Here is a 14749-nt window from a genome sequence, read left to right on the forward strand (position 1 = left end):
CTTACTGCTTGTACATATCTATGAGAAGTTTCATGAAATTTATCTGAACTTCAGTTTCTTCAACTGTAAACTGGGGATAATGGTAATTAGTAACAAGGACTAATAACAGTAAATAGTAAATGGGGACAGTCTCAGAATAATTCTGAGGGTTACAAGAGAAAATGGATGTGCACTGAGTTGCCATCCAGATGCCAGCAGTCATGATCTGAAAGGTGGAAGCAAAGGAAGGGAGAAGAGGGTTCCAGGTTTCCCTGAGGAGCAGATGGATCAGCTGCTTTTGGCATTCTTGTCTCGACCAGAAGATGCAGTCTGCTGCATTTTCCTAAGCGAAAATTAACTTCACTTTGGCTTTCAAAATACCAGCCTCCATATTTGAGAAAAAAAGTGGAGAGAGATCAGGCATGCTGAACCTAAATATAGAGTGTATAATAGAGAGAGAGAGAGAGAGAGAGCGAGTGTGTGTGTGAGTGATTGCATGCACAATATTGCTTGGGGGGATGAATAATCATTGTGGTATTTGTTTACTCTATTGGATTATAGGAAGTCTGATGATATTTCATCTGCACCACCATAGCTGATGTCAAGTGAGCATGTAATACCTAGGTGTAGGATAATTGTCACCATGGAATATTTCATGAGAAAATTTTCCTGACAGTGTTAAGCAGCAGTATGGAAATTACTCAAGAGAGGAGAAGTGCATTTTTTAAAAAATTAGGGTAATTTCTAACTGAAATACTAAGTGTAATGAATATGCCAGCATCAACTTGATGTGTCTATTTGGACATTTTCCACATCCCAAGTGGTTAGTCTAATACCAATTAAAGCATCACAGATTGCTATTATCTTCTTGCATTATTATTCTCATGAATTAATTTTGTTTTAAAAATCAGACCTTTTCCAAATGAGAATAAATTTAAATATCCGAGGTGCGAATGTGAAGCTGATGTCAGGACCCACGCATATCTATAATTTCAAATTCGGTAACCACAGACTCATGGGAATAATCCTAAAAAAATTAAAAATGGGGGAACTGACCTTTTGGGTCAGTTAATTGTTCCTCTTGCTATTCACAGAGAATCCACACAGGAGCTCTTGTTTTCCTTCTTCTGAAGTTACTTATCACTTTCCCCTTAGTTCATTCATTTATTAATTTGTTCATTTATCCATCCATCCACCCATCCATCCATCATTTCAATCTTTCATTTAATAAATATCAGGCATCATTTATGTGCCTGGAATGCTGCTTAGCACTGAGGGAACAAAATGGGTCCTAATATTGTTTTTTTCCCCAATACATCATAGTTAAGTGGAAGAAATAAACAGGTTAATAAATAATCATAATATGATGAGATGTGTCTTATAATAGAAGTATGGACAAAATGAATCACAAAGGCTTATGAATTATGAAGTGATAACATTTCTTCCGAGGTTTGAAAGAAGAGTATATTAGGCAAAAGTAAAATGTACACAGAGATGAGGAGACATGAATGGGCATACCAAGCCCTGTGAGTATCAGGTAGTTGGGTGTGACAGGAGGTGAGACTATGTGTCTCTGAAGTGGGTGGGAAGATGGCAAAATGAAGCTGGGTGGGTTGAGGTCCAATTATGAAGGACCTTTCACATCATCAGCAAGAATTTAGATTTCTTTTTGCTATGTTTCTCCATCTGCTCCTTGCTTTTTCTAAAGGATATGAAGCTTCTCTAAATCCTCCAGCTTTATCCTTTGTCTTCAGTCACGTGTGTCCATGACAAGTCATGACGGTGATCCGCTTCATGACTATGTTGGCTCTGATATATCCGGATACAGTCAAGTGATGATGGTGACCAGAAATCAAAAGTTCTTCTCTTCCTCCGCCCATCATTTTAGTCTTACGTTTTGTGGTTATGTGGAGAGACGAAGGTTAGCAGTGATGGGGAAAAGCAGTCTGTTCTTGCTGCTCAAGGACTCAGAATTCTTTTCAAAACTGGGAAATATCTTTTTATATTATGACATGATTAGGCTTTTTTCTGCTATTAGTTTTAATGATCTTGAGTTCTCAAATTTATGTAGGAAATGTTTTACTTTACTTTTGATTCATGTTACCAAAACCCTGATACCTGAGTCTAAATTCCTAGCCATTCCTCCATATGATTATTATTTATTATGGTTATTCATGTTATACTCTCAAATATTAAATTATTCAAATATTTGGAATCCAAATAGTACATATTTTATAACTCTGGAGTGCTTTGGGAAGGAGATTATAAAGAAAATTTTTGAAAGTCTATCTATATCTATAAAATGTCATAAATTACAACTGAAAAATGTCATGGATTCCATTCAGACTGTTAGTGAGGATTACACATTTGATGAGTAAAGAACAACAAAGCTGCCTTGAGAAGTGAATGCGCATGAGTGGCTAGACTCATACATTGGTTGAATGATTGGCCCCATTTATCAGCATTAAAGTGTATATAATTCAGGTTCATGCTTCAGCAAATTACTATAGACATGGATGGATGGTCAGGCAAGCCTGTAAATGGTTAAGATTGCAAATATAAATCTTTGAATAAATTTGAAATTCTAATTGAATATTACTACATAATATTATTTCTACAATTCTTTTACCCTTTTATGTTAAAATGATTGTCTGTTGATTTCTGTGTACTTTCTCCCTTGATTTTAATGAGCTTTTTTCTTAAGTTTGTGCAGAATGCTTCCCAAAATATTCACAAAAAATGCTTACTATCCTTGTATCAATTTCTCATAAAAGCTGTTTTTTTTAAGTCCCCTTTATGGGTATGTGTTTCTCTGAAATAAAAAACATTCTAAGAGTTTATAATCCTCTAGGAGAGATGCAAACCTATCCCCATTGTGAGCTTTTATGGAGGTGATGGAAGTTATTGCCTTGCTGTCCCTTTATGCTTGTTGAAATGTTCCCTTTCTCCCAGGTTTGCTTCCTGTAATAATCTCTCGAACAGTGGAGTACCTGACATGTGTTTGTTCCTTAGGCAAACGTGTAAAACTCAAGTTGGAATGGAGAAGTAGAAAGAGAAGGTTTCTGCTGTGCCTGATGACAATTTTTGATTTTTCCACATTCAAAAAATATTCTGGCTCCACGTTGGAGCACTAGTGTGGCGAATCCTAGTGTTGGTCGGATTCTAAGGAAGGGACACAAGTTTCGTTGAGGAGTAAAGATTCAAAACAACTCCAGAAATGAGCTCTCGTCTTGGTTTATTTCTCACAGAGCAGCAGGTGTGTACATTGTGTTACAGGGTTAACTGTAACCTACTCTTTCTTATAGTTACCATTAGCATTCCAGGTGCCCCTGATTTCGGGGGGAAAAGATGAACTTGGTCCAGCTTTAGGGATCAGAAGGCAAAGAACTGCCTCGGTGGTCAGTAAAGAAAGGCATTGAATTATCTTTTATAAAAAAGGGAGGAAGCATCATTCTTTGAACTGATATGAGGCCCACAGATTGATTACAAATAGCCTATATTTTATTATTGGTGAACCTAATATTGTCACCTACAACGGCCCTGCAGTTGACATATTGTTTTCCCAAGAATAGGAAATGGATAATTCAAAACCTTGGGTTATTAGTGCACCTCTGTCAGTGTTCAACCTGCCTATTAATTTGGAAATTAGCATGAAAAGTACTGAGCCATCAGGCTTTCACTTAATCTCCATAAACCAAATGAAGATTGTGTTCTTACCTAATGGTCCATTCTTTATGTATTTAAATTGCCCCGTAATTGAATCAGCTATGTCCTACCAGCATCCAAGCAATTAGAAATAGCTGCAGTTAAAGATCCGTACTTTGATCAACTTTGGGAATTTGAGACTACTGAATTGTGACTATTATTAAAAAAAAAGAAAGGAAAAAACACCCAGAAAGGAATATATCTGGGAAATAGAAGGAAAAAAAGCAAAAGTACCCAACATATTAAACGTCCCTGACTATATTGCCGTATCCTTCAGAAAATGGATTCTAGTTTTGCAACTTACAGGTAGGGAATGTTTTTTCAAAGATCTACCACATATGGAATGATTGTCTCTAAACTTTATTTTATGGAAAAAGACAGGGATGGAGAGGAGAGAGTATGTGCTACTTCAGGCGTGGTACTAGCCTTGTCCTGCCACACGTTACCCCAAGTTCTTTTCAAAGTAACAGCAACATATTCTTTGTTCAGCCAGGTATCGCAAGGAAAGGTTGTTACTAAGAGCCATTTGTATTTGTAACTCAAACCAACCAGGTAGCTAAGAGAAAATATTGCTCTCTTGGTCATCTCCAGGCTACTGAGATGAATTTCTTCCAAGTTTTAGCGCTTCTTCTCCCAAAACTCCACTTATCTTAAATTCACCTTTTAAGCACAATTTTTACTGCTTACTTCTCCTAGCCTTCATATGTAGGCTGAAATTCTTGAGGAGTGTGATATTTTACCAGACTTAAACTTTTAAAGTAAGGCTTTATGATAGAAAGTGAATAAAAACTATCAATTTAAATTATTCCTTTACACATGAGAGATGAGTCTAAATAAATGAATCTAATATCAAACTTAGCAGGTAAAGTACCTTCCAATTGAGTTCAAAATCTCAACTGTCTCTAAAAATGTGTGAACTATGCTGGTATATAGAATAATATCTTAAAATTCTATTCAGATTTCATCAAAACATTCAAAATAATTGTTTTCTGATTTTAAAGACTTTTTGATATTTCTGAGAGGAACATAACCGAATCTCATTATACTGTTGTCTTTCAAAATTATCTTGATTTTTTTGGTCATTTTCCACCTGGAATAAACAGAAGGTACGTATGGCAGGGGGCCAGGGGTAGGGAAAAGAAAGTCTTATATTACCTTAATGTCCCAAGGGAATTTATTAAGTACCCAAAGAGAGACCAGAGAATGTTTTGTTTTACTAACAGTGAATGTCAATCAGAGAGAATCAGTTGATCTCTTCCGAGTGATGGATATGCATAGATGGCAATGCCAACCATCCTCTGTGTTCAAGTCACGGAGAGGAGTTCATGGCAGGTGCACTGTACAGCTTTCAAAGTTCCAAGAAATAGTGCAGGTCCATCTGTTCAAAAGATTCATTTTCAGTCGAGATCTTCCCAGGAAGCTGAAAGCCATTGACAGATGTTGTATTTGTAGTAAAAAGCTCACTAGTTCTGCATTCTAATATAATGAGTAGGCTTTTTAGAAAAATGAAGTCTACACAGTGGCTATACCACTGATGAATTTAGGCAATCAAGACAAAGTTTTATCCGATTTGGAATTAGTGCTTAAGAAAAGTCATAGTAGTGGGGGATAGGAGGGAATTAGAATCTCACTGAGTCCCACGGACTCGCTTGGCAGATACGAACCCTGGAGATTCAGAGATTTTTAAGTGACTCATCCAAAGGTCTAAAACTAGCAGGTAGGAACACTGGTATAAAACTCTTATCAGAATAAGGCTACCTCTTCTCAGCCATGGCTGGTGCCTTAGTTCTCTCCAGAAGTCTAGGAAGATTATATGCCTTTCCCTGCTTTCACACTGGGACCCACTGAGTTACACCTAAATACAATCACTGAGCTACAGAAATGCCCTGTTGTTTGAAATGACAATCTTTCCAATCACCTAAGGCTGTTAAATTTTTTGAGAATTCATAGAACAGATAACAAGGTCACTTATGACCTTGGAAATGCTGACCATAGCTGAAGTATGAAACCGATGGCCTTTGGTGCCTCAAACGTTAAAAGGAACATTCAGGATGATCCAGCACTAGCCGTTCTTAGGCAGGAAAAAATTAAACTAGAGTATGAAAAGCCAACAGTTTCCAGGGCTATAGGAATCACCTCCATCGCCATGAAAGTAAAATAATAGGCTTAATTTTTTATATAGGTGGGTATATTTACGAAGGTGATTCACATGTCATTGTACTTACCTATACCTAAAAGCTGTCTGGTCAGCTTGCTCCTGCATGGTTATCTCAGACTGAGAGGTGTCTTTCATTTTGTAATACTTCATTGTAGAAGGCACTTTAAGACAGGACAGATGCATTCATGTACAGTTACGAACAACTCAATGGCAGCTTTTCTCCCGCTTAAATGAGAAAACCTGCTCCTGCAGAGTGATGATGTTTTAATTGCACATTTAGTACACAAAAAGTGAAGCAAGCACTTAATTCATGTACTTGTAAGAGCTACATTAAAAAAATTGCTGCAGTGAAGCAGCAATTATATTTCAAGCAAGGAAAAGTTCATTCGAATCAGCATTTAGGATTATGAAGGTATTCTATTCTTTTACCTTTATTGAATAAGTTAAATTTATTTGTTGCAATGTTAGTTTGAAATGGTACTTGCTTGTTATGTTATTAAGCAGCTGTATTATAAAGATTGGACATGCACTGCATTTAAACCTGCACCTCCTTGCAGAAATATGGCCACTTATTCCTGGCCTTCCAATTGTTTAAATAAAGAATATTCATCAGTCCAAAAATAAATCTTTCTCTAATAACTGGGTATTTTAGTGAAAATTTAACTTTTTTTTTTTAAAGAAATTGACTCGTAATGTTCATAATACATTGTGTCTTCTATTGTGTGTGACTCATTTTATAGTCACAGGAATATAAATATTGTTTGATAGTTCCTATCACAAGATTTTAATGACCACGCTGGAGAAGAGAATACATTGTTTTGTGAATTAAGCTAATATGATGTAAGATTCACATTGATGCTGTGGAAATTGGGCAGTGACTTTGCAAATTTATGTAGACTGGCAAACTGAACAACTGAGATTCAAAAAAATAACCTGGGATATAGGATAGCACTCAAAGAAAAACAATATCAGAGGAACCACCAATAATGAATAAGGAAATTTACAATTCCACACTTTGTTTTGGCATATTTATACCACATTTATTTTTTAAGCCTAGATGGTTAAAGTACGGTGCTAATTTCCTAAATATTTGTTCTGCATGCAAAGTCTGATGGCACCTGGCTGGTCCATTAGAAAGACAAAGAATTAAAGAGAATGGAATTATGTGCCTGTGAAGACTGTGGAGATTATGAGAAGTAATGTATGCTCAGAACTAGGGGCAAAAACTAGGAATTCAATGCATTCAGATGCCTAGAAATGTCTGCATATCTGAATAATAATACCACTTGCATAGGGTTTATTATGTTCCTGGCGCTGTTCTAAGCACTGGACCCTTATTGACTCCTCAGCTCACACAGCCTTGTGGTGTAGGAGCTAACATTGTCCCTGTGTTACTCAAGGTCACACCCCCGGTCGTCAGCAGGACTGAGCTTCGAATCTACTAGGCAGCCTGGCTTCAGGGTCCAGCCTTGTAAACCACTCCTCAATATCACCTCGTCTGAAAAGACAATCTCCCTCCCAAAGTCGGCCAAACCAGTGACGCTTCATTCTTGATACATGATTCTTGTGATTAACAAGAATATGAAAACAAACAATTGCAAAATCAGTTACTATAAGACAGAAAATTAATTTTGAGTAAGTCAGTAGAAGTAGTAAGTAGAGAAATAAGCAGTCATGCCCCCTTCGATAGGTATCCTGTGTGTCCGCTTTTGTGTCTTGTTTGGGAATTACTATTGCTATCAGCCGTTAATATTTAAAAAGCTTTTTCCCAGACAGACGCTTGGAAAGGATTATCTGATTGAATCACAACGGCAAACGTATGGGGGCCAATAGTAATACCAGTCTCATGTTACACATAGGGAGACTAAGGCTCAAGGAGTTTAATAATTCATTCAACCCAGCAGTGTTAGGAAATGATAAGGCAGAGATTTGAACCCAGGCAGTCTGCCTACAGAGCCCCCACTATCTGTCATTATTCCTGTCACCATAATCTGTTATCTCCCATTGATAACCCCGTCAGCTTGACTCAAACATGGAAAAGAGACGTTGTAGACTCCATGAATATAATGATTTTAAGAGCTTTATAAAAGCATCTTTTACACTTTGGGACAGAATAGATTCTTGCATTTCCTTCCTTTTGAGCCTAATTTATCTTAACTTGATAGGCAGAGGATATTTCATAATGCTAAAATATAAAATGAGAAGTATATAAAATAGTTCACTTCACTTAATTTTGAATTTAACTATATTATATATGTCATTTACCTGGTTTTATTTTCTCCATTTAAATTGGTGACGAGACTTAAAAGACATCATTTTAGCATAAATTTTTGAGAAATCAAATCAGGGCCCTATAATAGATTTGTTGGACTGGGAGAAATAATGGATTCTCTCATCTTAAACAATTAGTGCTTTTTGTTTAGTGTTAGCAGGTTAGCTTCTTCACCCTGGTAGATCATTACCAAGATAGCTTTGTGCTTGTGACTAGAAAAACTATTATTATCATCGTCATTATTATGATTATTGCATTTTCCATGTGTTCAGCAGCCCAGTAGTTTCACTTACCGAACTGGCTGGTGTGCAGCACACACACAAATAAAATTTACATGAAGAAGAACAGCTGTGTAAAATATTGCCTTTGGAAAGTCAAATTAACTGAGACAGTGATTATAGCATATGAAGCTCAAGGCATAACCGTTAATGATCGTACGACCATTTCTCTCCCTCATGCAGTATTGTAATGTCTATTGCCCTCGGAACCAGAAGACAGTGCATTCATGGTAGCAAATGCTATTTCCTATCTTGTAAAACCGGTTTTATTGCAACCTCCCACTTTTAGTTACTGAAAACTTGCTGAAAATCCTCCTTAAAAGCTAAAACTTTTACTATTTGGCCACTTCAAAAAGATACGGCTTAAGTGAAAAGAGAGTAATATTTAAGTTCTAAAAATAAGGCAATGCTTAATTTGGTGTATTAAAAAATTACTTTTAAATGAGAGCAAACTTTTTAAATGTTGGATTGTATAAATGTTGCTTAAGCAACTCTTACATATCGGAAAGTTCCGGTTTATAGTCGGAGAAGGGTAAGATGGCATTTCTTTTCCCCCCACTAGCACACCAGGATTTAAGCTTGAGTCATTTGGACTTATTTAATGAGCACATAAATCATAAAAAGGTTGATTTTTTTATATTACATTTTAGACAATTTTATTTTCAAATGTTATTTAGATCTTAATAGGTGATTAAAATTAGTGATAATGTACCTGTATTCAAAGTCATCATCTGTATAATTTTAAATCTCTGGTTTTGCCATTTCATTTGGTACAAATCTGGAAGTTGTCAGGGAGGGTGCTGATACAGGTTTATATTACGTTGAAAAGGGCAAGTTATTCCTTAGCCTTTGTTTGAATTCCCCAGGTATAATCCCTCTAACTTGCCTGAATGTTAGTGTGATCATTTCATTCTACTGTTAGTGGCTCTCTTGTTAAAGATTTATGCATTTAAAAAAAAAAAACCCTAAAACTTTTGTTTTTATAGTACTTCAGAATTAACAAAGCTGAGTGTTTTCATTGACATTATAATATTTGATCCTCACAGCAACCCTGTGAGGCTAACAGGACAGGATTGTCCCCATTTTACATACGGGAAAACTGAGGGTCCCACAAGTTGCATGGCACATCCAGCGTGAATAGTATTACTGCCACATTGACCTAAATCCAGAACTCTACATGCCGAGCCACCATGGTCCTCTGATCAAAATCAGGTAATTTATAAAAATCAAATCTAAAACAAATTGTCCACTTTCATCTGAAATTAGAAATAACTTAGGCCTTACTCTAAATTTGCTACGATATTTTTCAGATTAAAAAACCAGGAATATTGTGCAAAATTGGAGTATGAGGAAAAAGTCATTTTAATTATGTTTCAATCCATGCTTATTTAGACAATTACTTCTTTTAGTCATATTTCAATTATGGTTTTCTAGCAATTATTTTAGCTGATAGAAACTTAGTGTGATAAATGTACATCTATGATATTCCTGAGGATATGGATTGTATAATTATATTAAAATGTGTTTATATGTTTATGTGTATACTTACATGTTTTCTCCACTGAGATGAAGAAAAAATTTGTTCTAGGTACACAAGCCTTTGGTATTGTACTGTCAATCCAGATGTCTATTTTTTACATTATTTGAAAACAAAGCTTTAATACATAAATAGTTAAGAGAATCATTCCTCAGCTTTATATAAACTAGCAGGATGGAAATACTTAGCATGGAATGAAGACATAAGATATAAGGCTTTGCATCTACCATTCCCACCAATAGATTACTTAGAACCTGGGCTTGAAATGACTCAAGAGGACATGCCATCTGCTTTCATGGAGTCAATGTACCACGTCCCTCCAGCTCTACCATGTCCCCCCAGTTGCCTGTGCTGAACCCCTCCTGAGACTAAACCATTTGTGCTCTGTCAATCACTCCCTCTCTCTCACTTCCTCTCTTCTCCTGTCATTTCAAGCACTAGTTTTGGAAATATGGTCCCATATGATGCTTCATAATTTTTTTCTACTAAGAAGAATTTTCAGGAAAGGCAGGTGGATCTTTCTCAGCCAATGGATACCAAAGATTTTGTTAAATTGATGTTTATTGAGAAAGTTTATCATAAAAATAAAGTTCCTGTATTTTCACCATGATCAGCTATCTCTGTTAGCAACCTGTGACATAATGTCCATAGAAATGTTTACATTTCCACCTCATGTTCTTCTTATACTGACACTCAAACTGGGAGCCCTTCACAGAACTTGTGTAACATGACCATTGAACAGCAGACAGGTTGATAATGAGATTGCTGCCATGACTAGGCTATCTCCTGCTCCCAGAATCTCTAGCAGTCAACAGGCCCTCACTGTGTTTGTATCCTTCCATCCTCAGTTCCGTTCCTTCTATAGTTCTCTGTGCATGGGAGAAAGATGCTTCAAATATGCAGCAGAGTCTCCTTTTTGGGAATGATAGTTGACCATAGAGACACAGATGAGATGGCTGCTTCCATGCAGAAAATACATTTTTGAATTTTACATCTTCCCTTTGTAGAATAATTTGAGACTAGCTGTGGCAAAGTCTAGAGCTAGCTTTATGATATTGTTTAATGTGTTTTTTTTCATAGTTGATCAAACAACAACAAAACAAAACAAAGCCAACAAAAAGCAACCTTTTTGTAAATGTTTGACGAAGGGACAAGTAACTATGTCATTTAATGGAATAAAACCGTAGTTTCCACAGTAATTTTTAAAATTAACTTTTTGTAATAACCATTGCTGGAAAAGAACTATAAAGTAACTCTGAGTACCGTGATATTAAAGTATAACTAGAAATTCCTTCACATAGCAGAAATCAGTCTTTCTCTCTATCATCCACATGTCTGCATATAGAGGTATATGTATATATAGATATATATGTATTTATCAGGTATTCTAGCTATCCGTGTATTATTCTTTCTTCTACACAAACATTTGGGGACTTGAGTAGGTATGAAAATCCAGTGTAAAACTGCCTTAATAATATTTATAATAGCATTAATAATAATGCTCTAATCAATTTTATGAGAAATTTTGGGCATCTTTAACATTTGGTAATACATTGTACCATCCTTGTTTTTCTCCCCCAATATTTTTTGTTGTTATGAATAATTTTTCTGAAATATAATTGGGTCAAATAAGCACTCAATTTTTAAACTGTTTCAAGAATGGATTTTATGGAGCCAATTCCCAAGAGCTTTCTTGAAGCTGTAGTCTGATTGTATTCCTGCAAAGAGTTTTCTTCACTGAGGCCTGGCATGATGTGTTTATGATCTCTGGATTATGTTCACCATGGCTGTGCAAAGAACAGGGATTCCAGAATCATTTCTTGGGTCTGAGAGGGGTAGCATCACTGGTTAAGATCTTGTTGGTCACAGTTGGAGTCATTTGGATAGTTGTGCAAGTGGCTCCAAAAATATTGTGAAATGATAGAGAAAAAAACCGATATATTTTAACAAGCTGGAAACACCTGATTATGATAGTCCTTTAAAATTCAATAATTTATTTGATATAGCTAATATCAGCATTTTGAGTTATCCATTAATTTTTAATACTAAATTGTGTTTGGAGTTTGACGATTATAGCTATGTCATGAAATGATTATATTTTCTTCTTCCTTTGTAGGTAACCCATTAACCAAGGATAAATCAAGTGATCCTCAAGGCTGATTACATTGAACATATCATAGAAACTCAACTGCTGAGGTGATCTTGAAGGAAGATTTTTATACCGCTCAGAAGATGCACACCAGAGTCTGTTGTTTCAAAGGGATTTCATGGCTCGTAATTAGCCCCTTCTTGAAATCAAGACTTTAAAAAAATCAGACATGAACTTCTACGTCATGAAGATTTCCTCAGATTTGAACTGTGTTCCACTTGTTAAATTGCACTTGCTAAAAGAATTTGAAGTTGCTGCCTGATTGGTGTTTCTGGAGGATGTCAGAGACACTCACCTTTTGGGCTCTTATCTCTAGATGTGACTGCTTTTCTTGTTTCTGAAAGTCTCCACAGTGCCCTGACCTTCTGTCATGGGCATGTTCCTGGGTCCTGTGCTCATTGGCTAGTGGGACTGCACACGGCTTTAGTGACATTTCCTTTGCAAACTTCTCCTCTGGCATGGCGTAGACTGAGACAATTTTATTTGTACCTAATCTGGGAGCTCTGAAAGCCTACATGTTTTAACATCTTAAAGTTGCTTTTGTTAAAGGAATGGAAAATATATACCATTGATAATAATTATTGTTGGCAAGTAATAGTTACCTGAATACATCAATCATATAAGAATGTACAGACAAGCTGACATGTTTCCCCAAGGCTAACACACCACTGCAGCTCTGTCAGTTACATAGGTAGTACTTAGAACTGAATTACCATTTTCATTATATACTATTTTGTACCTCTAGAGCACTCGTTCCGTTTTCTTAAAGTGGGCTTTTTCTTTCATTCTTATGTTTACTTTTTCCCTTCACAGAGATCAGCAGTGAGCAGTCAAGTATTTCGGTAGCCTTCAGTTTCCAAAAATTGCCAGGGATGCACGTGGGTTTCTGGTTTCTGAGCTTGAAGAAATTATTCACTTAGATTTCTTCTAGTATTTTTTTAACTATCCTTATTATCTCATTTTAAAAGACCATCTCTTGCTCGATCCCCATGACTCTGTGAATGCTCATATATTTGTTCAGTCTGTTGATAGAATAAATCGTTCATTTCTTTGGTCTCAAATTTATAAATATTTGCTTATAGTTGTCCCATTCAAACAATGTCTTGGGTCTGTTTTTGTGCACATTTTTGTAGTCACTTTAACATTTGTGGTTTTCAGTTCTACAAGAAAGTCTTATAAATATTTAAAGGCCTTAAACATGTATGTACTTTTTTTTTCTAAGTTATTACAGAATGTATAATTTTATACTATATGTTGTTTGTGGAGGGAGAGAAGAATGGAAATTGCATAGCCATTCTGTAATAATATCGTGTACACGTATAGTTTGAGGGAATGTAAAGCGAAAGATTTCTGTGTTTTACTCATTTAAGATTAATAGGAAAATAACTTCAGAAATTGTCCTAGTAGAGGTTCCATTATGTTAGAGAAGGTGTGGACATGTTTTGTCTTTTTAAAACTCGCTGACATGGCCAATTAGGTACATGTTGATTCCATGATGGAGGCTGACAGACCCTGGAGAGCTTCTGTCTGTAAGTAGGGAACAACTTTCAAAGACCAATACATTACTCAGAATCTTTTCTGGGCAGAACAAGTAAGAAGTGTAAAATTTGTTAAAAATTAAATTTGTAAAGTGTACTTTTGACATTGAACTAAAGTATACTGCCCCACAAGTCCATGGAATGAAATGACTTGCTCCCTTCATTCTATGCATTTATTATGCATAAAATTAGATGGTTCCAAGTAGATTTTGCAATGATTTCAAGACTGTATGAACTCATAAAGAAAGGAATAACAGTTGTGTTGGAGTTTCTGCATCAAGTATGCTATCATTAATTTCTTGGAACAAAGTGGAAAACTATATTATTTTGGAAATTATGAATTTGTCCTAGGTTTGTTTGAAATTATAGATCATGCTTCTCATTTTTTAAACTATGTCCTTTAAGACAACACTGGAAATTCTGTATTATATACAAGTGTAATACATGCATATCAATAGAAAAAATAAATGGAATTTCAAATATACTAACTAACTAGATTATCCCCAGTAGATTAATGTTGTGACTATTCAGAAAAGGTAAATAAAATTGAGATATAAAATGGACTTTCTTCATGGGTTACATTTGGAGAATCTTTTCCAGTGTTTTATTTTAAAAACACTTTAGTTACTATCCAGGAAAACTGCGGAATTCATGGGGAAGCTGGCATAAATCCTTCAATCTTCTTTTAATGAAAATCCATGGCAAATCTTGCCATTTACACAAGGTTCCAATATTTGATTTGCTTCTTTGCTAGGAAACAATTGAAATAGATATATTTACACTTGTGTTACTTGCCCACATCTTGACTATGAGCACAACTGGCATCATTTTGCTAGCAATCAGCAGGATTCATTTTATTATGAAAATTGTTAAAGATGCACTCTTTATCCTTTGAAATTCATTATATATGGAATTATGAATCAAAATATAAAACATGGCTATGACTTAGCCTTTAAAATTTTTTTATATAGTTTTTATTTTGAAACAGTTTAAGATTCACAAGAAGTTATGAAAATAGCACAGAGAATTTCTGTGTACCCTTTTCTCCATCATCCCCCCAGGATAACATCTAACACCACCAAGAACTTGACATTGGTACAATACTATTAACTCAAGTAAGACCTTATTTGGAT

The 14749-nt window shown here is 35.5% G+C and overlaps 1 protein-coding gene across 4 annotated transcripts in view; it reads left to right on the top strand.

The window, feature by feature from the left end:
* Positions 1-14195, top strand: part of TAFA2 (TAFA chemokine like family member 2) — a 410445-nt gene extending 396250 nt beyond the window's left edge. The window contains exons 5-6 of one of the 4 annotated variants that reach the window (XR_015554917.1): positions 9439-9604; positions 12046-14195. Coding sequence is in view for 1 of the 4 variants with exons in the window: in XM_014786691.2 (XP_014642177.1) it covers positions 12046-12057 (12 nt within the window). In the remaining 3 variants the exon portion in view is untranslated. Of the gene's footprint in view, positions 1-2991; positions 3236-9438; positions 9605-12045 lie in introns of those variants that run through there. The other 3 variants (XR_015554919.1, XR_015554918.1, XM_014786691.2) reach the window with 3 other exon arrangements.
* The last annotated feature ends 554 nt before the right edge of the window (positions 14196-14749 follow it).

The sequence above is a fragment of the Ceratotherium simum genome, chromosome 17, assembly GCF_057802395.1.
Source record: "Ceratotherium simum simum isolate JZ-2026a chromosome 17, ASM5780239v1, whole genome shotgun sequence".
Lineage (NCBI taxonomy): Eukaryota > Metazoa > Chordata > Mammalia > Perissodactyla > Rhinocerotidae > Ceratotherium > Ceratotherium simum.